Consider the following 24,957-nt stretch of genomic DNA (forward strand, 5'->3'; position numbering starts at 1 on the left):
TAGTTAGAGCTGGGTGTCATCAGCATAGGAGTGAAACATGAGGCTGTGTTGGCGGATGAGGTGACCCAAGGGAAGCATGTAGATGTTGAAGAAAAGAGGCCCAAGAACAGACCCTTAAGGGACACCACAGGTGACCGGGTTTGTGTCAGCACTGCTTCCATCATAGAAGACAGACTGCATGCATCCAGATAGGTAAGAGGACAGCCAGGAGAGACAGGTTCCAGAGATCCCAGCATACTTCTGAAGGCGGTCAAGAAGAATGTCATGATCTATGGTGTCAAAAGCAGCTGTTAGGTCAAGGAGGACAAGCACAGAGGGAGCTGCAGCATCAGCATTAAGCAAGAGATCATTTACAATCCAGAGCAGAGCAGTTTCGGTACTGTGATGCAGCCGGAAGCCAGACTGCAGAGATTCAAGCAGATTGTTATCTGTGAGATGTTTCGTCAGCTGGCTGGCTACAGCCCTTTCCAGAGTTTTGGCGAGAAGATATATCGATTAATTAATTAATTTATTTCTGTGAGTAACACTTTTAAATAAGTGTCTGTAATTCATGATGAATTATGTATGAACTCATTTATCAGCTTGATAAAATAGGAGTTCATGATGAATATGCTTCTAATTCTAATAATGTAATTCCGTGTCTGCAATTCAGATGAACAGACTCTTATTTTAAAGTGTTACCAATTATTTAATACAGCGTTGGGGAGGCTGTTCACCCTTCTTTGCATAAAGATAACATGGGGGCAGCAGTATTGGCAGATCAGTCGTGATCTCTGTATCGTCTCTTTGGTTCACAGCCGCAGCCAGCACCCCGCAGATACTTTTCTGCGCAGGGCTGTGCTGGATCTGCACAGGTTTTTGAGGGTGGAGCTTTGTGACGTCACGCTGTATACCTCGTAGAACTGGATTCTGTGTAGAATTGTGCAGAACTCTGGAAATCTGTGCTACAAGAACGCACCTACACTGCCGCGGATCCTAAGACTAAATATAGAAGGATAGGACAGTCAATCCCGTGATTCAGTTCGGTACTCAATTACAGGCGCCATTTGTGGAGCCCACTCAGTACTGAATACATTGCGGCGATGCTGTGGCAGCGCCAGGATATACCAGTATTTTTTTTAATAACAATACAAAATATCGTTAATATAAAGTGACTGACTGTTATTTATGCGAATTAACGCTTGATTATGTCAAGAAACATTTTGCCAGTGCGAGCGCGAATACGTTAAAAATCATTGCGAGTGCGCTGTGTTTAAGTGCTCTACGGGCTCCAGAAATGCTGCACTGTTTACTAACTCTGCCCACTTGTGACGTCATTCTACTATCCTTCTTTATATAGTCCTATCTTGGATCCAGGAAGTACTATAGAACTGTTGCTGAAGATCGAGTTCTTCCAATGCGCACTGTATGTTGTTGTATATTGTTGTGGTTTGTTCCTTTCTTTACGAACACCAAGAGTGCCAGGTTGTAAGCATTTGCAATTCCGGTAAGGACCTAACTTGTCTTTAAATCGTACTTTATTGTCATCAGATCCTATCGTTGAGATTGTACAATAAACACGAATTCCTGTCGAGTTATATTTGCAGTGATATTTGATAGAAAGCAAAGATTAGCGAAATAATAAGTACATTTGTATAAGTACATGTGTATTGTGAGATCTGCTTTATTAAAAAAAACAATAATAATAAATGTGGGTCTCTCTTAATGACCCTATCAGTGGTGAACCAATAGCACAGCCAGCACTCACATATCCGACCCAATCGCTTTTTTTAACTTGAGTGACGTTTAAAAGAGTGTGATGCATATCTGATTATTTCATTTTGGCCTTCTCAAACCCTTGTCTACTTCTCAGAAACCATTTTTAAACAAAGAAGAAAAGCACACACAGTCTGACAAAGCACTCTCTTGCTCTCAACTGCCTGAAACCTTCTCTCAAGCTCTTTTGAATCTCTAGTCTAACTCTGTAGGGTGATAATGCTGCATAACAGAAAATAATAAAAATAAATGGCTGGCAGTTTATTAACTTATTCAATATAACATAATACAAGAAAGAATGGCAACCTGAAACAAAATATTATAAAAATAATTGTTCGTAATTAATAATGATTTTTTTATACTCTTTTGTTTCAGGTTACCATTCTTGTATGACTTTTCTTTTAATAATTACTAATTACTAAGTCAAATGTAATACAAGAAATAGTAATTTGAAAGATTTTGTTTATTATTAAAAAAAAAAAGTAATTTCTTAACCTGCCTCGCTGATTAAACTAAAATGAGAAACCGAGTCAACAATAACAGATACCTACAACTGAAAGTCCCAGTAAAACAGTACAATAACTTTGGGTAGGTGTGGCAAAGTGGTTTGTTGTGCACAGGTGTAGAGGTGATGCAGTGCTCAGGAATGATTTGAAACAACACAGTTCACGGTTAAACAGCTCTTATTTGCTGGTAAATAATAATAACTGGCTCTACACACCAAGCTGTATCGCTCAGTTAAACCACGGGATTTAATCCAGAAATATGTAGTAATAATAACACACAACACAGACATGATCACTTATCCAAACAGTGAGTGCTCTTTGTGCAGATGGTGCTATACAACAGTTGTGAAACACAGTGGTGCAGTGTAGTCCGGGTTCAATGCTGGCCTTTAGCGACAGCCCCTGGCTGACACGAAACACTCACAGTTATATCTGTAATCATTTTACTGGTCTGTCCTTGGCCATAACAAAGGAACAGATCGCTTGGCCACATCCCATGATCTACCTTCAGTCACGCCCCCTTTGGTAGCGAGTGCAGTTACGTCTCCTCCAATCCATGACTGACACATCGCCTACCGCAGTAAGGCGCTGACTTCTAGTATTGTGGCTTCTCCCCCTTTCTGGATGGCCGACTTCCGACTGACCCTGGAATGAACTGTCAAACCATCCAGTCCGGGGCACACTGTTCCTGTTATACAGCACCCTCACAGGTCGGGAGTGAGATTGTTGACTCGGATTCATTCACTCTCTGTCACAGTAGGTCACTTATAAATACATATTTATATCAACATCCATGAACCTTCGGTTTCAAGGGTGATTAATCTGACATGGACATATCATTTAATGTCTGCCGCTTTTGTCTTGCTGAATGAAACGACATTAATTAGGTTATTGATAAGTAAAGAAAATAAAAATAGTTTGTATTCATGAACTTACAGTATTTCAACACTTGCTCACCTTCATTCTCTGACAAGTATTTATAACGAAGATCTGATACTGCGCTACGCTGCCTGTGTGTAGAGTTCTGATACTGCGCTACCCTGCCTTTGTGAAGAGTTCTGATACTGTGCTACGCTGCCTGTGTGAAGAGTTTTGATACTGCGCTGCCTGTGTGTAGAGTTCTGATACTGCGCTACCCTGCCTGTGTGAAGAGTTCTGATACTGCGCTACCCTGCCTGTATGAAGAGTTCTGATACTGCGCTACGCTGCCTGTGTGTAGAGTTCTGATACTGCGCTACGCTGCCTGTGTGAAGAGTTCTGATACTGCGCTACCCTGCCTGTATGAAGAGTTCTGATACTGCGCTACCCTGCCTGTATGAAGAGTTCTGATACTGCGCTACGCTGCCTGTGTGTAGAGTTCTGATACTGCGCTACGCTGCCTGTGTGAAGAGTTCTGATACTGCGCTACCCTGCCTGTATGAAGAGTTCTAATACTGTGCTACGCTGCCTGTGTGAAGAGTTCTGATACTGCGCTGCCTGTGTGAAGAGTTCTGATACTGCGCTACGCTGCCTGTGTGTAGAGTTCTGATACTGCGCAACGCTGCCTGTGTGAAGAGTTCTGATACTGCGCTACCCTGCCTGTATGAAGAGTTCTGATACTGCGCTACGCTGCCTGTGTGTAGAGTTCTGATACTACGCTGCCTGTGTGTAGAGTTCTGATACTGCGCTACCCTGCCTTTGTGAAGAGTTCTGATACTGTGCTACGCTGCCTGTGTGAAGAGTTTTGATACTGCGCTGCCTGTGTGTAGAGTTCTGATACTGCGCTACGCTGCCTGTGTGAAGAGTTCTGATACTGCGCTACCCTGCCTGTATGAAGAGTTCTAATACTGCGCTACGCTGCCTGTGTGAAGAGTTCTGATACTGCGCTGCCTGTGTGAAGAGTTCTGATACTGCGCTACCCTGCCTTTGTGAAGAGTTCTGATACTGTGCTACGCTGCCTGTGTGAAGAGTTTTGATACTGCGCTGCCTGTGTGTAGAGTTCTGATACTGCGCTACGCTGCCTGTGTGAAGAGTTCTGATACTGCGCTACCCTGCCTGTATGAAGAGTTCTGATACTGCGCTACGCTGCCTGTGTGAAGAGTTCTGATACTGCGCTACGCTGCCTGTGTGTAGAGTTCTGATACTACGCTGCCTGTGTGTAGAGTTCTGATACTGCGCTACCCTGCCTTTGTGTAGAGTTCTGATACTGTGCTACGCTGCCTGTGTGAAGAGTTTTGATACTGCGCTGCCTGTGTGTAGAGTTCTGATACTGCGCTACGCTGCCTGTGTGAAGAGTTCTGATACTGCGCTACCCTGCCTGTATGAAGAGTTCTAATACTGCGCTACGCTGCCTGTGTGAAGAGTTCTGATACTGCGCTGCCTGTGTGAAGAGTTCTGATACTGCGCTACCCTGCCTGTATGAAGAGTTCTGATACTGCGCTACGCTGCCTGTGTGTAGAGTTCTGATACTACGCTGCCTGTGTGTAGAGTTCTGATACTGCGCTACCCTGCCTTTGTGAAGAGTTCTGATACTGTGCTACGCTGCCTGTGTGAAGAGTTTTGATACTGCGCTGCCTGTGTGTAGAGTTCTGATACTGCGCTACGCTGCCTGTGTGAAGAGTTCTGATACTGCGCTACCCTGCCTGTATGAAGAGTTCTAATACTGCGCTACGCTGCCTGTGTGAAGAGTTCTGATACTGCGCTGCCTGTGTGAAGAGTTCTGATACTGCGCTACCCTGCCTTTGTGAAGAGTTCTGATACTGTGCTACGCTGCCTGTGTGAAGAGTTTTGATACTGCGCTGCCTGTGTGTAGAGTTCTGATACTGCGCTACGCTGCCTGTGTGAAGAGTTCTGATACTGCGCTACCCTGCCTGTATGAAGAGTTCTAATACTGCGCTACGCTGCCTGTGTGAAGAGTTCTGATACTGCGCTGCCTGTGTGAAGAGTTCTGATACTGCGCTACCCTGCCTGTATGAAGAGTTCTGATACTGCGCTACGCTGCCTGTGTGTAGAGTTCTGATACTGCGCTACCCTGCCTGTATGAAGAGTTCTGATACTGCGCTACACTGCCTGTGTGGAGTTCTGATACTGTGCTATGCTGCCTGTGTGAAGAGTTCTGATACTGCGCTGCCTGTGTGAAGAGTTCTGATACTGCGCTACGCTGCCTGTGTGTAGAGTTCTGATACTGCGCAACGCTGCCTGTGTGAAGAGTTCTGATACTGCGCTACCCTGCCTGTATGAAGAGTTCTGATACTGCGCTACGCTGCCTGTGTGAAGAGTTCTGATACTGCGCTACACTGCCTGTGTGAAGAGTTCTGATACTGCGCTACGCTGCCTGTGTGTAGAGTTCTGATACTGCGCAACGCTGCCTGTGTGTAGAGTTCTGATACTGCACAACGCTGCCTGTGTGAAGAGTTCTGAAACTGCGCTACGCTGCCTGTGTGAAGAGTTCTAATACTGCGCTACGCTGCCTGTGTGAAGAGTTCTGATACTGCGCTACGCTGCCTGTGTGGAGTTCTGATACTGCGCTGCCTTTGTGAAGAGTTCTGATACTGCGCTACGCTGCCTGTGTGTAGAGTTCTGATACTGCGCTACGCTGCCTGTGTGAAGAGTTCTAATACTGCGCTACGCTGCCTGTGTGGAGTTCTGATACTGCGCTACGCTGCCTGTATGAAGAGTTCTGATCCTGCGCTGCCTTTGTGAAGAGTTCTGATACTGCGCTACGCTGCCTGTGTGGAGTTCTGATACTGCGCTACGCTGCCTGTGTGAAGAGTTCTGATACTGCACTACGCTGCCTGTATGAAGAGTTCTGATACTGCGCTGCCTGTATGAAGAGTTCTGATACTGTGCTGCCTGTATGAAGAGTTCTGATACTGCGCTACACTGCCTGTATGGTTTTGTGACACCGACGCCATTTTGTACGCATTATGGGAGCTTTAACAGGAGGACGGGGCTCGAGGTTAATCCAAAGTGCTGGAATGCGGAAGTAACTTTTTTATGATGAGTGACCATAATAAAGACATGAAGTTTTATAATATAATAATCAATTGAAATTGTGCAGTTTATTAATCGTTGGAAGTCAGTTTCGGTATTTAATTTAAGAATCGGTAATTAACCGTATTTTTGATTAATCGCTCATCACTAGCGCCCGTAAAATTTGGAGTACAAACATGCAGAATTACAAACGTCGATTCCATTTACACTCTACATATCGTAATGCTTTTTATATTTTTGCCAACATACAATTGCCATTGTTATTGCAAATGTATGGATTTTAGTACTGATTAATTCTATATTAGAAATATTAATTAATATTTGGAGATATGAATTTGGTTTGCAATACAATCCACAGAGAGCTTGTTTGTTTTGATGCAGTATTTACAGGTAGGGTACTCTACTTTGATGCAATGTTTACAGGGAGGGTACCCTATTAGTGGTTGGTTGTGTGGGAAAGGAGGAAACACTGCCTAATTTAGGAAAGCCACAAGAACAACCTGTGCTTTAGGCCAATGATTACCAGCTGTATATTTTCATGTATAAAGAAAGGAATAATCCCATTAAAAGGAAGAAATGGTGAACATACTTGAAAATAAATGCTAGTCAGTTAACCCCACAATTTCTTTTGCAGGTGATGTAGAAGTGGAAAGACTTGATATTTGCCCCCACTTCAGAGGAAGCTGTAAAGGCCTATGAGCTTTTTATAAAGGATCTTCAAGATAAGGATTTCCAGCAGCAGACAAAATTGTCAGCAGAACTGAATCTTTTAGCTTCTGAGAAAGTTAAGAAGGTCTGCATTAGAATACAAGTTAGACATGCTTGACATTCTAAGCAAATCATACCTAATTATAATGTAAGAAGTTGGGGGAGGGGGGGAACGTAGTTGGACTGGCCATGGGGGGAGGAGGGGTGGAGTGGAGTTGGACTGTACAATGTTATATTGATAATGACAAACAGGCCATCTTTTGGCTGAGATCTTTAGGCCACCCAATTGTCAAGAAATTGGCTTTTTCAGCCCTTTCAAAAGGCGGTAGGATTAGCACTGAAACTTGGTATGCAGTAGAAGGGCTTTAAAATAGAGGCTGGCATGTATGCCGTTGTAGTAAAAAGCTTTGAAAGCCAACCTCACTGGAAAATTATTATTAGCCTGGATGAAGCCATCTTGCCCCTCTCTTACAAACTGAACATTCTGTCTAATGTGAGGCAAATGTATTCATTGTGTTTTATGAGGTTTTCAGTTGTCCACCACAAATACAGGTATTGAAAGTATTTTAGTGGGATCGACATTTCTTACCCAGTTGTGAACATACTGTATATTTGTACTTCCAACATGTGAGACATTGTACTTCTAGAATGGCTCAATTTAACAGTATCTTCATGCCTGGGGTTCCACTCAGTGCTTGAGCGTGCTTGTTTAATAGATAGAACATGCTTGTTTAATAGATAGAGCGTGCTTGTTTAATAGATAGAGTGTGCTTGTTTAATAGATAGAGCGTGCTTGTTTAATAGATAGAGCGTGCTTGTTTAATAGATAGAGCGTGCTTGTTTAATAGATAGAGCGTGCTTGTTTAATAGATAGAGCGTGCTTGTTTAATAGATAAAGAAAAAGAATCGACTACTCGAAGTTACTTTTTGTTTATTCGGAAGCTACTTTTGCACAAAAAAAAACTACAAGATATGAGCAATACTTTCAGAAACATCTTAAACGTAAACTATCACCTGCCCATGTTTCGACAACAAATATCTTAAAGAATTTAAACTGCTTAATGGCTGCTTTTGTATTATGTATATACTGTTTAAATATTTAAATGGTCTGATTGTGGCAGTTGTATGTGTGACATGTGTGACAGACAAGTAAGTGGGGGAGACCCAAAAACCGGAGATCCAGACAGGAGTTTCTCAAAGAATGGACTGTATGGTCCAGGTAAGTTTATTATTTACACAAAAAATAAACAAACAAACAAAAAAATAATATGCCTAGCCCTGTTCGGGCCTAACTGACTTTCTTCTTTGTCCCCCTCTACACAGTGAAATCAACAAACACCGCTCCACAAGGTCCAACACTTCCTGCGTTGCTGAGATGATCGTTCCAGACCTCCCAGATGTGAAGAAGGCGGGCTTTCTGGTTTCCCCACCAGAAATAGTGTTCAACAAAATAAAGTTTCTTTTTTAAAGTCTCTCACGTGTCCGTGTGGTTATTTTTATATTCAATCACATGCCTTCAGGTTTACCTCTCACTCCCACTCGTTATATTAGTTTAACTTTCCCACACTGTAGCAAATTAACATTGGCGATTTCATTCCCCCGCCAATTTAACTAAAAAAAAAACAAATTGCATAAACTGCAGCAGTCCTGAATCACATACCCCTTTCAAGCTTGCAACAGGCTGTGGTATTCCAGTTTTATTCCAAGCAAACTGGAGTCTGGAGTCTGTTCCCTGCGGCAACCTCCCACAAACTGCCCTGACTCCCTCAGCTTGCCTCCTTATATACCCAGGAGTGCCCGCCCATCCTGTCTCTGCCACGGAGGCTCCTGGGACATGTAGTTTTTTTTCTTTTTTTTTTTTTTTACTCTCGGACAGCCATTTTAAAAAGCAACAAAGTCTAGCTTCATCACACATGCTGTACAAATGCATTGTGGTTTGTTCTTTTTTCTGCTATGTACTGCACAGTGCTTTGCAATACTTTTGTTTAAAAAGCGCTATATAACTGCAATAAATAAAATAAATAAAATAGTACAGAACTAAGGACAAAGTGTTCCTTTGTCTAACAAGACCAGACAGACCTGTATAATAATATAATAGGTGAAAATCAACTCTTAACTCTTTTGCCAAGTTACCAGTAATTCCTATTGTCTTTAATGTGGCAACTACTTCTTGAAGAAGCTCTGAGCAGCAGCAGCATCTCCCAGGAAGTCGCTGTTTTTGTGGAGCTGATCTGGACTGAAGCCCTTGGTTGCTTTGATGATGTGCTTGCCAGTCCTGTCAATAGCATCAGTCCCAATGATGTAAGTTTACTCTATATACTATACTTCCATAGTTCTGTGAGTAATGACAATTCTAAACATAACTTGGCTTTAATAGTAAGATCTATCTGTAAAAAGCCTGAATGGCAAAGTGTAAAATTCATTCAGAATTTATTTTGAAATAATGTGAAACGAATACGTTAGCATGTCTCTACAGTTATACTATCTGTTATGGTATCCATCTACATATCAGCACATGCTTTTGTTTTGTGACTCTCCCTAATGTTCAGTTCAGTTGCTATGCTCTCTGTTTATGTGCCTATTAATTTTGTCCATTGATTGTTTTCCTCTTGGTATGGCAATAGAAGATGTATGGGAATGTTTATGAGTTTGACGCTTTGAGGTGGATAGTGTTTCAAAGCAGGGCTTTCTACACACAGTGTGTCATACCCCTCCTCAGGTGAGCAGGGCCGAAGGCATTCTCTTGCAGGCACGGAAAGCCATGGATGAAGGAGTTGATCAGAACGGGTTAAGAGGCATCATGTTCGAGTTCTACACAATCCTGCAACATAAACACGGGATGGACTTTACCTTTACATTACATTACTTTACTTTACATTACCAAGAAGATGATCTCTACAAAACATGACCTCTGCCAGGTACATTTTTCTCCTGATTGGCCGGACAAAAAGCTGTTATAAAGACTGAATCCAATTACCAGACCTCTTTTTAAGAGTAGATACAATGAAACAATCTTGAAAATGTAACATTGATCAGACTCCTTCTCTTCTTGTATGTGCTGAGCAGTATTGATCAGACTTCTTCTCTTCTTGTATGTGCTGAGCAGTATTGATCAGACTCATCCTCTTCTTGTATGTGCTTAGCAGTATTGATCAGACTCATCCTCTTGTATGTGCTGAGCGGTATTGATCAGACTCCTTCTCTTCTTGTATGTGCTGAGCAGTATTGATCAGACTCCTTCTCTTCTTGTATGTACTGAGCAGTATTGATCAGACTCCTTCTCTTCTTGTATGTGCTGAGCAGTATTGATCAGACTCATCCTCTTCTTGTATCTGCTGAGCAGTATTGATCAGACTCCTTCTCTTCTTGTATGTGCTGAGCAGTATTGATCAGACTCCTTCTCTTCTTGTATGTGCTGAGCAGTATTGATCAGACTCCTTCTGGAAATACAAAATCAAAATGCATGGCTGAAATCGTGGTGCACACAGGAAGGCTTCACCTTTCTTGAACATTGGAGCACTTTCTACAACAAGGACTATCTATACAGGTGGGACGGACTGCACTTAAACAGAAAGGGAACCAATCTACTCGGAGAAAGGATCCTTCATGCGGTCCAGAAGCATTTAAACTAGAAAGGAAGGGGGGAGAAAACAAAAAAACAGAAGGGAGACCACATCAAAACAAGGGCAACAATAAGACCACTATTAAATGTATCTATCTTAATGCTAGAAGTCTCAGAAACAAAATGTGAGAACTTGAAGCTACTGCACTAACAAGTAACTACGATGTGATAGGTGTTACAGAAACTTGGTTGTCTGAGAGTGATGGAGACGAATATAATATTAGTGGGTACAAACTATATAGGAAAGACAGGCAGGACAGAAGAGGCGGAGGGGTAGCGCTATACATAAGAAATAGTCTTGAAGACCAGGTGTTAAATCTGGACAAAGAAAACAATGCAGAATCAATATGGGTCAGAAAAATGGACACAAATTCAAAGGGCATAATAATAGGAGCATGTTATAGACCGCCAAATTCAGACACCGAGCAAAATAATCTGTTATACAATGACATTCGAAATACGTGTAGAAAAGGAGAAGCCATACTAATGGGGGATTTCAACCTCCCCCGTATAAAATGGGAAAACCCGATGGGGGGCACGACTGCTTCCTAACACAATTTGTCAAGGCACCGAGTAGAGGGGAGGCATGCCTTGATTTAGTCTTTTCAAATAATGAAGACAGAATAACTAAAACAGAGGTCAGAGAGCCATTGGCAAACTCAGACCACAACATGGTCTAATTTGAAATATTTTTAAAAACCCCAAAAGTAATGACTAAAGCTAAGGTTTACAATTTTAGAAAAGCAAACTATGAAGGTATGAAATGGAGACTAACAGAAGTAGATTGGAGTAAAATAGAGAAAACATCCACAGAAAAAGGATGGCTGTTTTTTAAAAATGTAGTACTAGAGGCACAAAACAATTACATCCCAAAAGTAGACAAATCTAAATCTAAAACAAAATGGCCAAAATGGTTTAATAGATCAATTAAAAAAATATTCAGCATAAAAAGGCACTTTACAGAGCATTTAAAAGGGACCAAAAACAAAGTACACAGAAAGAGTACTTGGAACTGCAAACACAAGTCAAAAAGGAAGTTAGAAAGGCCAAGAGAGAGAGATAGAAATCAATATTGCTAAGGGGGCTAAAACCAATTCGAAAATATTTTTCCAATATTATAACAGCAAGAGAACATTCAAAGAGGAGGTTAAATGTCTAAGAGACACAAATGGCAAAATCATAGATGAAGAAAAAAAAATAGCAAATATATTAAATGATTACTTTTCACAGGTTTTTACAAAGGAGGACACGGACAACATGCCCGACATGTCGACATGTCGGTCTAGGAGCTCTTAAAATAAACAAATCCCCTGGGCCAGATGAGATCCTCCCAATAGTACTCAAAGAAATGAAAGAAGTTATTTACAAACCGCTAACCAAGATCATGCAACAGTCTCTTGACACAGGGGTTGTACCGACAGACTGGAAAATAGCAAACGTAATTCCGATCCACAAAAAGGGAGACAAAACCGAACCAGGTAACTACAGACCAATAAGCCTGACTTCTATTATATGTAAACTTATGGAAACTATAATAAGATCCAAAATGGAAAATTACCTGTATGGTAACAATATCCTGGGAGACAGCCAGCATGGTTTTAGGAAAGGGAGATCGTGTCTAACTAACCTACTGGACTTTTTTGAGGATGCAACATTGAAAATGGATAACTGCAAAGCATACAACATGGTTTATTTAGATTTCCAGAAAGCTTTTGACAAAGTCCCGCACAAAAGATTAATTCTCAAACTGAACGCAGTAGGGATTCAAGGAAATGCATGCACATGGATTAGGGAGTGGTTAACAGGTAGAAAACAGAAAGTACTGATTAGAGGAGAAACCTCAAAATGGAGTGAGGTAACCAGTGGTGTACCACAGGGATCAGTATTAGGTCCTCTGCTATTCCTAATCTACATTAATGATTTAGATTCTGGTATAGTAAGCAAACTCGTTAAATTTGCAGACGACACAAAAATAGGAGGAGTGGCAAACACTGCTGAAGCAGCAAAGGTCATTCAAAATGATCTAGACAGCATTCAGAATTGGGCAGACACATGGCAAATTAAATTTAATAGAGAAAAGTGTAAAGTATTGCATGCGGGCAATAAAAATGTGCATTATAAATATCATATGGGAGATAGTGAAATTGAAGAAGGGAACCATGAAAAAGGCCTAGGAGTTTATGTTGACTCAGAAATGTCTTCATCTAGACAATGTGGGGAAGCTATAGAAAAGGCTAACAAGATGCTTGGATATATTGTGAGAAGTGATGAATTTAAATCAACAGAAGTAATGTTAAAACTCTACAATGCATTAGTAAGACCTCACCTAGAATATTGTGTTCAGTTCTGGTCACCTCGTTACAAAAAGGATATTGCTGCTCTAGAAAGAAAGAGAGTGCAAAGAAGAGCAACCAGAATTATCCCGGGTTTAAAAGGCATGTCGTATGCAGACAGGCTAAAAGAATTGAGTCTATTCAGTCTTGAACAAAGAAGACTACGCGGTGATCTGATTCAAACATTCAAAATCCTAAACGGTATAGACAATATCAACCCAGGGGACTTCTTTGACCTGAAAAAAGAAACAAGGACCAGGGGTCACAAATAGAGATTATATAAAGGGGCATTCAGAACAGAAAATAGGAGGCACTTTTTTACACATAGAATTGTGAGGGTCTGGAACCAACTCCCCAGTAATGTTGTTGAAGCTGACATCCTGGGATCCTTCAAGAAGCTGCTTGATGAGATTCTGAGATCAATAAGCTACTAACAACCAAACGAGCAAGATGGGCTAAATGGCCTCCTCTCGTTTGTAAACTGTCTTATGTTCTTATGTTCTTATGTTCTTATGTTCTTTCTCTTCTTGTATGTGCTGAGCAGTATTGATCAGACTCCTTCTTGTATGTGATGAGCAGTATTGATCAGACTCCTTCTCTTGTATGTGCTGAGCAGTATTGATCAGACTCCTTCTCTTCTTGTATGTGCTGAGCAGTATTGATCAGACTCCTCCTCTTCTTGTATGTGCTGAGCAGTATTGATCAGACTCATCCTCTTCTTGTATGTGCTGAGCAGTATTGATCAGACTCATCCTTTTCTTGTATGTGCTGAGCAGTATTGATCAGACTCCTTCTCTTCTTGTATGTGCTGAGCAGTTATTTTACTGTGCATTGCATTCTATGATCTTGTCTATCTTTGCCCTGTGCTTTCCTGTAGTTAATTCGAGACATTGTCAATGCAAGTGAAGCCACTCTATGGAGCCTCACACCGTCTTCGCTTGCTAAATACCAGGCCCTGAGGTGCAGTGTGGAGCATGTAGCCCCAAACATTGAAGAGTTTTCTACCATTAAGGTGCTTCTAATGCATAGGAATGAAAGGTAAAGTGAATATATTTTCCAAACATATATTATATCTACAGTGTGTGTGTGTGTGTATATATATATATATATATATAAAAGGGCAATCCCAAAGGGTCTAGGAATAAGAATACGAAGAATATGCTCAAAAGAAAGTGACTATGTAAACAAAGAAATGTATTAAAAACAAATCTTAAAAAAAGAGGATACAAAGAAAGAATTATAGAGACGGAGTTAAGAAAAGTGGATAAACTAAAAAGAGATGATCTACTAGATTATAAAAATAGAGATAAAAAGGTCAAAAGAGTCCCATTAATAATGACTTACTCTAAACTTTTGCCCAATATTTCTAAAATAGTTTGGAAACACATGCGGATTCTACATAATTCAGAAAAATTAAAAAAGTATTTCTTAAGGCCCCAGTTGTAGCATTCAAAAGAGAAGCTAATTTAGGTGGTATTTTAGTTCACAGTAAACATAAAAGAATAATTGACAAAATAGGTTCTACGAACATGTGCACTGTAGATGTAAAGTGTACATAGACAAAAGTAAAAATATAATTAAACATAAGAACACCACATATCCACTAAAAACTAATACCTACTGTAAAAATAGCAATGTTGTTTATGGAATAGCCTGTGAAAAATGTGATGAAATCAAATATGTTGGAGAGACTGGAACTACTTTATATAAAAGAATTGAGAACCACCTTTCATTAATTAGAAATAAAAAAAATGAATGAACCAATAGTACAGCACTTCACCAGTCAGGGACATGACATAAATGATGTAAAGTTTGTAGTATTAGAACAGCTCAAATTAGACAATGCGACATATAGAAGAATAAAAGAAAGTAAATGGATAAATAGACTGAACACGATTATGCCAGCGGGACTCAACAGAAAAGAATGAACTAATTAACTTCAATAAATATATAACATTTAAATAAATAAACAAAATTAATTCAAAAGTTGTGCATACTGATGCGCTGAGGAGGCCAAATCTAGACTGATCCTCAGAGCCAGCATTGCATGATATAATAAAAATATAAGTTTATATAAAGTAGTGTTAATTAGAATTAATACAGATTCAAAGATAGAAGTAAAAATGATGTCACAATGTATAGAACACCATTACATCATGTAAGAATAAATCATGGATTTGAATGTAAACAATAACAAGTAGTTGTCATGCCGTCAAAAACCTATAAATACCTCCAATGTTTTGATTCAAACACAGGCTCCCTTGAGAAAGATATGTACAACATATTGAAACGTTGGGCAGCTGGCTCTTTGAGCTAAAATATATATATATATAATTCCATGTTACCATGGAAACAGAATATAATGAACAAATATATATATAAACATGCAATCTTCATGTACATACATAGGTATGGGCAAAAAATATATTCCTACATCATGACTAGGACCCTACCTAATTTACTGTCCATTTTTTGTAAATTTCACAGGCATAATATTTTAAAAAATCTTGGATTTCACGGTTTGAGCTACTTAAATCTCAAATTTCACGGTGGTGTTAAAACGGCAAAATAGTTCTGCCGTTACACAGCCCCCCCGCCCCCCCCCCTTAGTCTTCCTTGTCCCCAAGGAGGATAGCAAAGTCTCAAATGGTGGGAGGCCTCTGTTGTCGCAGCACCCGGGGGTAACATGTCCTGGCCAGGCTAGCTGAGAACTGGAGGGAACAGCTGGGGAAAGTGTCCCTGAAAGCAGGGAAGGTGTTATCCTGATGACAGTGGCTCCCCAGGCAGGGGGAGTTGGGGACCCCAGTTCCCCGGCGGACGCTGTTCTGCCCTTGAACCCTGTCAATCACCTCCCCAGCTGCTCGAGCACTCGAGAGGGTCCCATCCAAGTGTTGTCGAGTTGAGGGCAGCGACCACGTTTACGTGGGAGGTGGTACTCCCACACCATCTCCCCAGCAATAAAGGGCCTTCCCCTCACCTGAATATCATAATGCCAGATATTATTGTGTGATAATAACCTAAGAAATCCACTACACTAGATTTGGTTTAGATTAGCTGTCTCAGTTGTTGCTACTGTGAGGTGTGACACACTGGGAATGTGATAATCAATCCCAGCAGATATATCAGTCCTGTGTGTGTGTGATTTTTTTCAGCTCATAAACAGAACAAAACCACAACAGTGAAATAGCTTGCTTTTAGTTTGCATTTAAAACCGTTATAAACAGAAATGGATGATCGTGAGCAAGCAAAAAGTTGGCAGTCAGCAATCTTCATTTTGTTTTGTAAACTGCTTGGTCTTTCCCATGATCCTAGCATTTTTTTGCTTGCTCATCATTGAAGATGAGGATTATAATAACTGGTCCAAGGATGAAGATGCTGCTGCATTCAGAGGAATCCCTTTTATAATTAGACGTCTTTCCCACTTCTTCAGTTGTTCAAACCTCATAAACCATTTCAGATACGGACTTCATATTTTTAATGTTAATGGAAATTCTTCTTGCAAAATCTAATAGTTCCCTTCACTTAAACTTGAGGTCATGTGACTTTTTATGCCACACACTTTACATTGGGTACACTGCTGTCTTCTGTTTCCCTCATACTCTTTCGTGTTGAATGCTTCTACACATTATATAGACTAACTTTTATGTTTGATTCAAAATGATGGTGTAAAAGACGCCATCAATATTATTTCCGGTCAGTCTGACTTCAGTGAGGATCCATCAGATATTCCGCATTGGCAGAGTGAATGAGATGTTAGACTTCCAGAGCCAGCTTGGCAATGTCCAGCCACTGTTCCACGCCACCTCTGCTAGCAGCTTCGTTGGTATTCTTTCCAGGTGAGTGCAGTCTTCTCATAACCTCCTGCCAGGAATCCCCCATGTACAGTATATGGCTGTTTTTGGAATTCAAACAAAATACCAACCACACATAGAAAATTGCTAAAATGAAAAAGGTAATTTTTAGTATTCTGTCTTTATTGAAACATTTATCTATTTATTAACTTCAGTTGCTTTGTGTGTCCAGCCCCTGAAAACATGTTGTTTTATTAAGCAGTATAATAAGAAGAAGAAACTATATATCTATATATCTATATCTATATATCTATATCTATCTATCTATCTATCTATCTATATATATATATATATATATATATATATATATATATATATATATATATATATATATATACAGTACTGTGCAAAAGTTTTAGGCAGGTGTGAAAAAATGCTGTAAAGTAAGAATGCTTTCAAAAATAGACATGTTAATAGATTATATTTATCAATTAACTAAATGCAAAGTGAGTGAACAGAAGAAAAATCTAAATCAAATCCATATTTGGTGTGACCACCCTTTGCCTTCAAAACAGCATCAATTCTTCTAGGTACATTTGCACAAAGTCAGGGATTTTGTAGGCATATAGTCAGGTGTATGATTAAACAATTATACCAAACAGGTGCTAATGATCATCAATTCAATATGTAGGTTGAAACACAATCATTAACTGAAACAGAAACAGCTGTGTAGAAGGAATAAAACTGGGTGAGGAACAGCCAAACTCAGCTAACAAGGTGAGGTTGCTGAAGACAGTTTACTGTCAAAAGCCATATACCATGGCAAGACTGAGCACAGCAACAAGACACAAGGTAGTTATGCTGCATCAGCAAGGTCTCTCCCAGGCAGAAATTTCAAGGCAGACGGGGGTTTCCAGATGTGCTGTCCAAGCTCTTTTGAAGAAGCACAAAGAAACGGGCAACGTTGAGGACTGTAGACGCAGTGGTCTGCCAAGGAAACTTACTGCAGCAGATGAAAGACACATCATGCTTACTTCCCTTCGCAATCGGAAGATGTCCAGCAGTGCCATCAGCTCAGAATTGGCAGAAAACAGGGGACCCTGGTACACCCATCTACTGTCCGGAGAAGTCTGGTCAGAAGTGGCCTTCATGGAAGACTTGCTGCCAAAAAGCCATACCTCCGACGTGGAAACAAGGCCAAGCGACTCAACTATGCACGAAAACACAGGAACTGGGGTGCAGCAAAGTGGCAGCAGGTGCTCTGGACTGATGAGTCAAAATTTGAAATATTTGGCTGTAGCAGAAGGCAGTTTGTTCGCCGAAGGGCTGGAGAGCACTACACGAATGAGTGTCTGCAGGCAACAGTGAAGCATGGTGGAGGTTCCTTGCAAGTTTGGGGCTGCATTTCTGCAAATGGAGTTGGGGATTTGGTCAGAATTAATGGTCTCCTCAATGCTGAGAAGTACAGGCAGATACTTATCCATCATGCAATACCATCAGGGAGGCATCTGATTGGCCCCAAATTTATTCTGCAGCATGACAACGACCCCAAACATACAGCAAAAGTCATTAAGAACTATCTTCAGCGTAAAGAAGAACAAGGAGTCCTGGAAGTGATGGTATGGCCCCCACAGAGTCCTGATCTCAACATCATCGAGTCTGTCTGGGATTACATGAAGAGAAAGAAGCAACTGAGGCTGCCTAAATCCACAGAAGAACTGTGGTTAGTTCTCCAAGATGTTTGGGCCAACCTACCTGTCGAGTTCCTTCAAAAACTGTGTGCAAGTGTACCTAGAAGAATTGATGCCGTTTTGAAGGCAAAGGGTGGTCACACCAAATATTGATTTGATGTAGATTTTTCTTCTGTTCACTCACTTTGCATTTTGTTAATTGATAAATATAAACTATTAACATGTCTATTTTTGAAAGCATTCTTACTTTACAGCATTTTTTCACACCTGCCTAAAACTTTTGCACAGTACTATATATATATATATATATATATATATATATATATATATATATATATATATATATATATATATATATATATACACAGTGCCTTGCAAAAGTATTCAGACCCCTGACCAATTCTCTCATATTACTGAATTACAAATGGTACATTGAAATTTCGTTCTGTTTGTTATTTTATTTTAAAACACTGAAACTCCAAAATCAATTATTGTAAGGTGACATTGGTTTTATGTTGGGAAATATTTTTAAGAAAAATAAAAAAAACTGAAATATCTTGCTTGCATAAGTATTCAACCCCTGTGCTGTGGAAGCTCCCAGTTTACACCAATGAAAGAAATTGCCCTAATGAGGACACAATTACCTTACCATTGGCCTCCACCTGTGAACCATTAAAGTTGCTGTCACATTTTCTGGATAAAAACCCCACTGTTGAAGGATCATTGGTCAGGCTGTGAATCTGAAGGAAAATGAAGACCAAAGAGCATTCTACAGAAGTTAGAGATAAAATAATACAAATGCATAGATTAGGGAAAGGGTACAAAATAATATCCAAGTGTTTGGATATCCCAGTGAGCACAGTTGGATCAGTAATCAGGAAGTGGAAGCTGCATCACACCACCCAGGCACTGCCAAGAAAAGGCCGTCCATCAAAGCTCAGCGCTCAAACAAGAAGGAGACTTGTGAGAGAAGCCACAGAGAGGCCAACAATCACTTTGAAGGAGCTACAGAGTTCAGTGGCTGGGAGTGGAATAATGGTGCACCAGTCAACCATATAAAGAGCTCTGCATAACACTGGCCTATATGGGAGGGTGGCAAGAAAGAAGCCGTTACTCAAAAAGTACCATCTGAAAGCACGTCTGGAGTTTGCCAGAAAGCATGAGAGTGACCCAGCTGCGATGTGGGAAAAGGTTTTGTGGTCAGATGAGACCAAGATAGAGCTTTTTGGCCAAAACTCAAAGTGCTATGTGTGGCGCAAACCTAACACTGCCCATGCCTCAAGACACACCATCCCTACTGTGAAGTATGGTGGTGGCAGCATCATGCTGTGGGGATGCTTCTCATCAGCAGGGACTGGGCATCTTGTTAAAATTGAAGGAAGAATGGATGGAGCAACATACAGGGAAATACTGCAAGAGAACCTGCTTCAGTCTGCTAAAAAACTGAAGCTTGGGAGGAAATTCACCTTTCAGCAGGACAATGATCCCAAGCACAAGGCCAAAGCAACATTGGAGTGGCTGAAGAACAAAAAGGTGAATGTCCTACAGTGGCCCAGTCAAAGTCCTGATCTCAATCCCATTGAGAATCTGTGGCACTATTTGAAAATTGCGGTCCACAAGTGTCGTCCAACCAACATGAACAACCTGGAGCAAATCTGCCAAGATGAATGGGCCAAAATCACTCCGACACTGTGTGCAAAGCTGGTACATACTTACCCCAAAAGACTTAAAACTGTTATTGCAACGAAAGGTGGCTCTACCAAATATTAATGTGTGGGGGTTGAATACTTATGCAAGCAAGATATTTCAGTTTTTTATTTTTCTTAAATATTTCCCAACATAAAACCAATGTCACCTTACAATAATTGATTTTGAGTTTCAGTGTTTTAAAATAAAATATCAAACAGAAGGAAATTTCAATGTACCATTTGTAGTTCAGTAATATGAGAAAATTGGTCAGGGGTCTTTTGCAAGGCACTGTGTATATATATATATATATATATATATATATATATATATATATATATATATATATATATATATATATATAATTGCACGTATTTCTTTATTTTTACAGGGGACTTCTTTTGCCAAAAGTTGCGATTGAACAACACGGCATTGATAGGACGGATATTGGTAACCTTGGATGTGGCATTTACTTCAGCAATGCATTGAGGTCTGGAATTATTATCATTTTTTTAATTGGTATATTTTCTTGGTCATATTTCTGTTAGTTTCTCATTGTTATTTTTTTTAATGATTTCTTACAGCACAATTCTCAAGTATTCAAAGCCTAGTGAAAGTGATGGCACGCGGCTCCTGGTGGTTTGTGACATCGCTCTCGGTGAGTGCAAGCACCTGCACAAGAAAGATTTCACCTTGGCATCTGCGCCAGCCGGGTACAGCAGTGTGCTCGGAGTGCGGCAGACTGCAGACGTTGCTTCGGAATTCCAGGTACTGTAATCAACGTACCTTAGAAGAATTAGTTTTTTATGGTAATTTATTTAAAGCTGTTCATTGCAATGCTACGCTTCCTGTAAACTCAGAGATGCCGCTTGAAGGAGCAATGTCCCCATTTAAAATAAGGCAGTCATAGGAAAAGCAGTGATTGGTACTCAGATGCGAGCCAATGTGTCTGGCTTCTGGGAGGGAGTTCTTTAAAAGAAAATACATGGCAAACATTTGGAATGTTTTGTTTTTAAAGTTTTGGTTTTTTTTCTGGAGAAATGTATATTTAAAAAAAGTGCTTGGGAAGAGTCCTTGTCTAAAAAAATTAAGCATTTAGAAACTCTCAAACTTTCAGAAGCAACTCCTCTGTATCGGATGCATTGCTTCAGTGGGATGTGCAGCATAGGAAAGAGTGCAAAAGACTGGCACCAGTTTTATTGTTTACAAATACCATTAAAAATCAAATACACGTATAACATAATGTTTGCATTTCTCATATAGAAATGCGTGATATCTACATAGTGATGGGAATACATATTAGATACGAATTACTGGAATTGGTTGTTCGCACTGTCACTTCAATTACTGCTCTTGTCTTGTGCCTCATCAGTGTCTTGAGATGCAGTGGAAACAAATCTGAACATCAATACATAAATTGCTACTTAAATCTATTCCACCTATCATAGATATTACCTCAATTTTTAATCAGTTCTGATAATGACCTTTACTGAGTTGAACTGATTAAGAATGGGATCATCTTAGAGTGAATGATTAGGAAGAACCTCATTGTGGATTTATATGATGATGGAGTCTTACGAATAGTATTATCTGACTGCTGTGTGGATTTATATGACAGTGGAGTCTTACGAATAGTATTATCCTACTCATGAATGAGCCACCCTTAAAACTTTTACCACAAGTTTACTCAGTAAAAGTGTAGCAAACTGTAATAAAGCATAGGAAAGCATTGTAAAGCCCAGAGAGGTATGGTAAATAATATTGAAAAACATGGTAAACTGTGGTAAATGCATAGTATAACCTTGGGGGGGATAAACATGGAAAAAATTATTACCATACCATTACCATGCATTTTTATAATGATGATCAGAGCAACTCAGCTGAATTCTGGCTTTTTACCTTTTAAGACTAGGCAGCTATTTCTCTCATGGATTCATATTTTCAATACATTCATTTAAACAAAATCCTCAAAATCCTCATCTACGGCACCTCATTCAAGAAGTTATTTTTTTGTGTGACATTTTTACATGCAGTATTGTAACATTTAAAACCAATGATATATTAATGGGTTATAATATTTATTTATTTACATTTTTATAGAGCTTTTATAGAGGGGTATCTCAAAGCACTGTAGAAAACACAGCAAAGAGAATGATACATTAAGATAAAACCATACATTAGTATAACAATACATATACATCTACCACTGTCGGATCATAAGACAGATTAATAACAGTGTAGAATAATAATGTAAATGAAATAAGTACATATAAATACAGGTGCCAATGTAGACATACATATATCCACTTTTACATAATAGTACTACTAATTAAAAAAGAAAATCTTAAGATAAAATGCAATGATGCAATAATAGCACAATAAAAGCATCAATTAAAACCCATTCAAACCCATTAAGATAAAAAGGCCAGTTAAACATTGATAACAGCATTCAGAGGCAGTTCTCTCTCGTGTTCTGTTGGTTAGAAGTGTTTCTTGTAGCCGATCTCTGAAAATGTTTCTTTTGTTATTATTATTATTATTTGTTTATTTAGCAGACGCCTTTATCCAAGGCGACTTACAGAGACTAGGGTGTGTGAACTATGCATCATCTGCAGAGTCACTTACAACTACGTCTCACCCGAAAGTCAGAGCACAAGGAGGTTAAGTGACTTGCTCAGGGTCACACAATGAGTCAGTGGCTCAGGTGGGATTTGAACTGGGGACCTCCTGGTTATAAACCACTGGACCACACAGTTTCTTTTGTATTGAGTTGTTCGATCCTTTTCTTTAGGATGATGAGTATGTCGTATACAACCCCAGCCAGGTTCAAATAAAGTATGTTGTCCAGTTCTGCGTGGGAGAAGACCAGGTGAATAGTTTTCAGCCCACTGTTAATGTTACCAATGAAGAAACCCCAGCAGGTCTGTCAGACCCCCCAGGTGAGTGGCACTCCTGCTAGCCAACTAGAGCTCTGTGCTTCATGCACAGGGACAGCATTGCTTTCTGTATACATGGTGCCAGCATTTGTTTCTGCCAGCGGGTGCTTTGTATGTGCTGAGGGGATGGGGAGCGGGGGCTGGTTTGTGAAGTTGGAGGTTACAGCCTCTGATTAAATAACTTTGAATTACTACAATAACTCATGTACTCATGTACACACGCAGTCTTCACTAATGTCCTAATTTAAAGACATCATATCTCCCTTTTAGCCCTCTGGATGAAATTGCTAAAAACTGCAACAAAGTTATCAGCTTCAGCAATGAAATCCTTGCCTGCATGTTCCTTGCTTGCTGACAGAAGAGCACATACATGGTCTTATTTCTCAGATGCAGATACACAGCAGTGTGATGCAAAGGGGATGACAACCTTTCTACAGCTTTGTTCCATGAGCACAAAACGTTACTCACAAAACACATTGGCCATTCTTTGTCCCTAATTGTTGATTGCTGGGGATGTCCAGCAGTATGGGAATGTTCTTTTGTTACATTTTGTATTATGTATATCTCATTTCTCAACTAAAAATTTGATCACAAAAAAAAATAATAAAAAACGCTAAAATAATTCAGTCTCGGGGGCTCCCGAGTGGCGCATCCAGTGAAGGCGCTCCATGTGGAGTGCAGGATGCGCTCTATAGTGTGGACGTCACGAGTTCGAGTCCAGGATATTCCACAGCCGACCGTGGATGGGAGCTCCCAGGGGGTGGTGCACAATTGGCCGAGCGTCGCTCGGGGGGAGGGAGGGTTATGTCGGCCAGGGTGTCCTCGGCTCACCGCGCACCAGCGACCCCTGTAATCTGGCCGGGCACCTGCGGGCTTGCCTGTAAGCTGCCCTAGAGCTGCGTTGTCCTCCGACGCTGTAGCTCTTGGGTGGCTGCATGGTGAGTCCGCAGTGTGAAAAAAAGCGGTCGGCTGACGGCACACACTTCGGAGGACAGTGTGTGTTCGTCTTTGCCCTCCCGAGTCAGCGCATTGGTGGTAGCGGTGAGCTGAGCTTAAAAAAATAATTGGCCATTCTAAATTGGGAGAAAATAATAAAAATAATTGGCAACGACTAAATTTTATAAAAAAAATAAATAAAAATAATAATAATTTAGTCTCCATTTAAAAAATAATAAAAATAAAACAAAACTAACAATGGAGAGTAAGAAAAAGAAAGAGGACAGCTGGTGTGGCTTTGGGTTTGCAAACTTATACAACTCCCCTAATGGGGCTACTTAGTAACAGCAGTTGCTATCACAGTTTAAATGATGACCCTGGAGAAAAATTAATACAATATAGAACTGATAACAAGAGTGCCGTGGTGTGTACTTGACAAGATCCCCACAGTTCTAGAATTCCAGGCTGTCCTCTTCCATGTGATTTGAAGCGGTTGCTGTTTTTTGTTTCTTTGCAGCAGTGACTGATGCCGATTCCAATGAGGAATACACAAACCCTTTGGACTCTGTAACAGAGGGCCTCCAGGACAGCTCTGGGAATAAGATCCCCCTGTGAAGGGCCGAATGGTAGATCTTTTAGCACAGGTGAGGATGGGAAAGTGAGACTGCAATTGAATTAATTTCTGGTTAGCACATTACCAAAAGCACATTGTGTAGAGTTCAGTGTAGAGCAATCAGGGCTTAAAGGAAAAAGCTATAACGTTAGGTGAACTGAAATGATTAGTGGGGAATTCACTGAAGTGTTTAAAATTAAGAGGAGTTGACAAAGTGAACCCTAATCAATGCTGTAAGCACAGCACAGGGGTCAGGACCACAGGACCAGACCCAACTTGACAATATTTTGTGATTTAACCAGCTACTATGAACTGAACAAGCATCGGTGGGCTGACTGGCCTCATCTGGTTCATAGTTCTTGTGTAAATGGAGACATTTTGAACCAGAGGGAATGCATAATACAGGGT

General features: G+C 40.3%; 1 protein-coding gene and 1 long non-coding RNA gene across 2 annotated transcripts in view; both read left to right on the forward strand.

The window, feature by feature from the left end:
* The first annotated feature begins 1,071 nt into the window (after nt 1-1,071).
* LOC117430525 (uncharacterized) lies at nt 1,072-8,413 on the forward strand. Its single transcript, XR_009308991.1, has 2 exons — nt 1,072-1,486; nt 6,868-8,413. It is a non-coding gene; the product is annotated as an uncharacterized LOC117430525 (long non-coding RNA).
* A 682-nt stretch (nt 8,414-9,095) lies between these two features.
* The window catches only part of LOC117430938 (protein mono-ADP-ribosyltransferase PARP4-like), a 136,463-nt gene continuing 120,601 nt past the window's right edge, over nt 9,096-24,957 (forward strand). The window contains exons 1-9 of the mRNA XM_034903272.2: nt 9,096-9,242; nt 9,661-9,780; nt 9,818-9,859; nt 13,774-13,934; nt 16,610-16,732; nt 20,456-20,554; nt 20,649-20,832; nt 22,856-23,003; nt 24,454-24,547. Of these exons, the coding sequence (XP_034759163.2) occupies nt 9,096-9,242; nt 9,661-9,780; nt 9,818-9,859; nt 13,774-13,934; nt 16,610-16,732; nt 20,456-20,554; nt 20,649-20,832; nt 22,856-23,003; nt 24,454-24,547 (1,118 nt within the window). The remainder of the gene's footprint in view (nt 9,243-9,660; nt 9,781-9,817; nt 9,860-13,773; nt 13,935-16,609; nt 16,733-20,455; nt 20,555-20,648; nt 20,833-22,855; nt 23,004-24,453; nt 24,548-24,957) is intronic.

Source organism: Acipenser ruthenus, chromosome 26, assembly GCF_902713425.1.
Source record: "Acipenser ruthenus chromosome 26, fAciRut3.2 maternal haplotype, whole genome shotgun sequence".
Lineage (NCBI taxonomy): Eukaryota > Metazoa > Chordata > Actinopteri > Acipenseriformes > Acipenseridae > Acipenser > Acipenser ruthenus.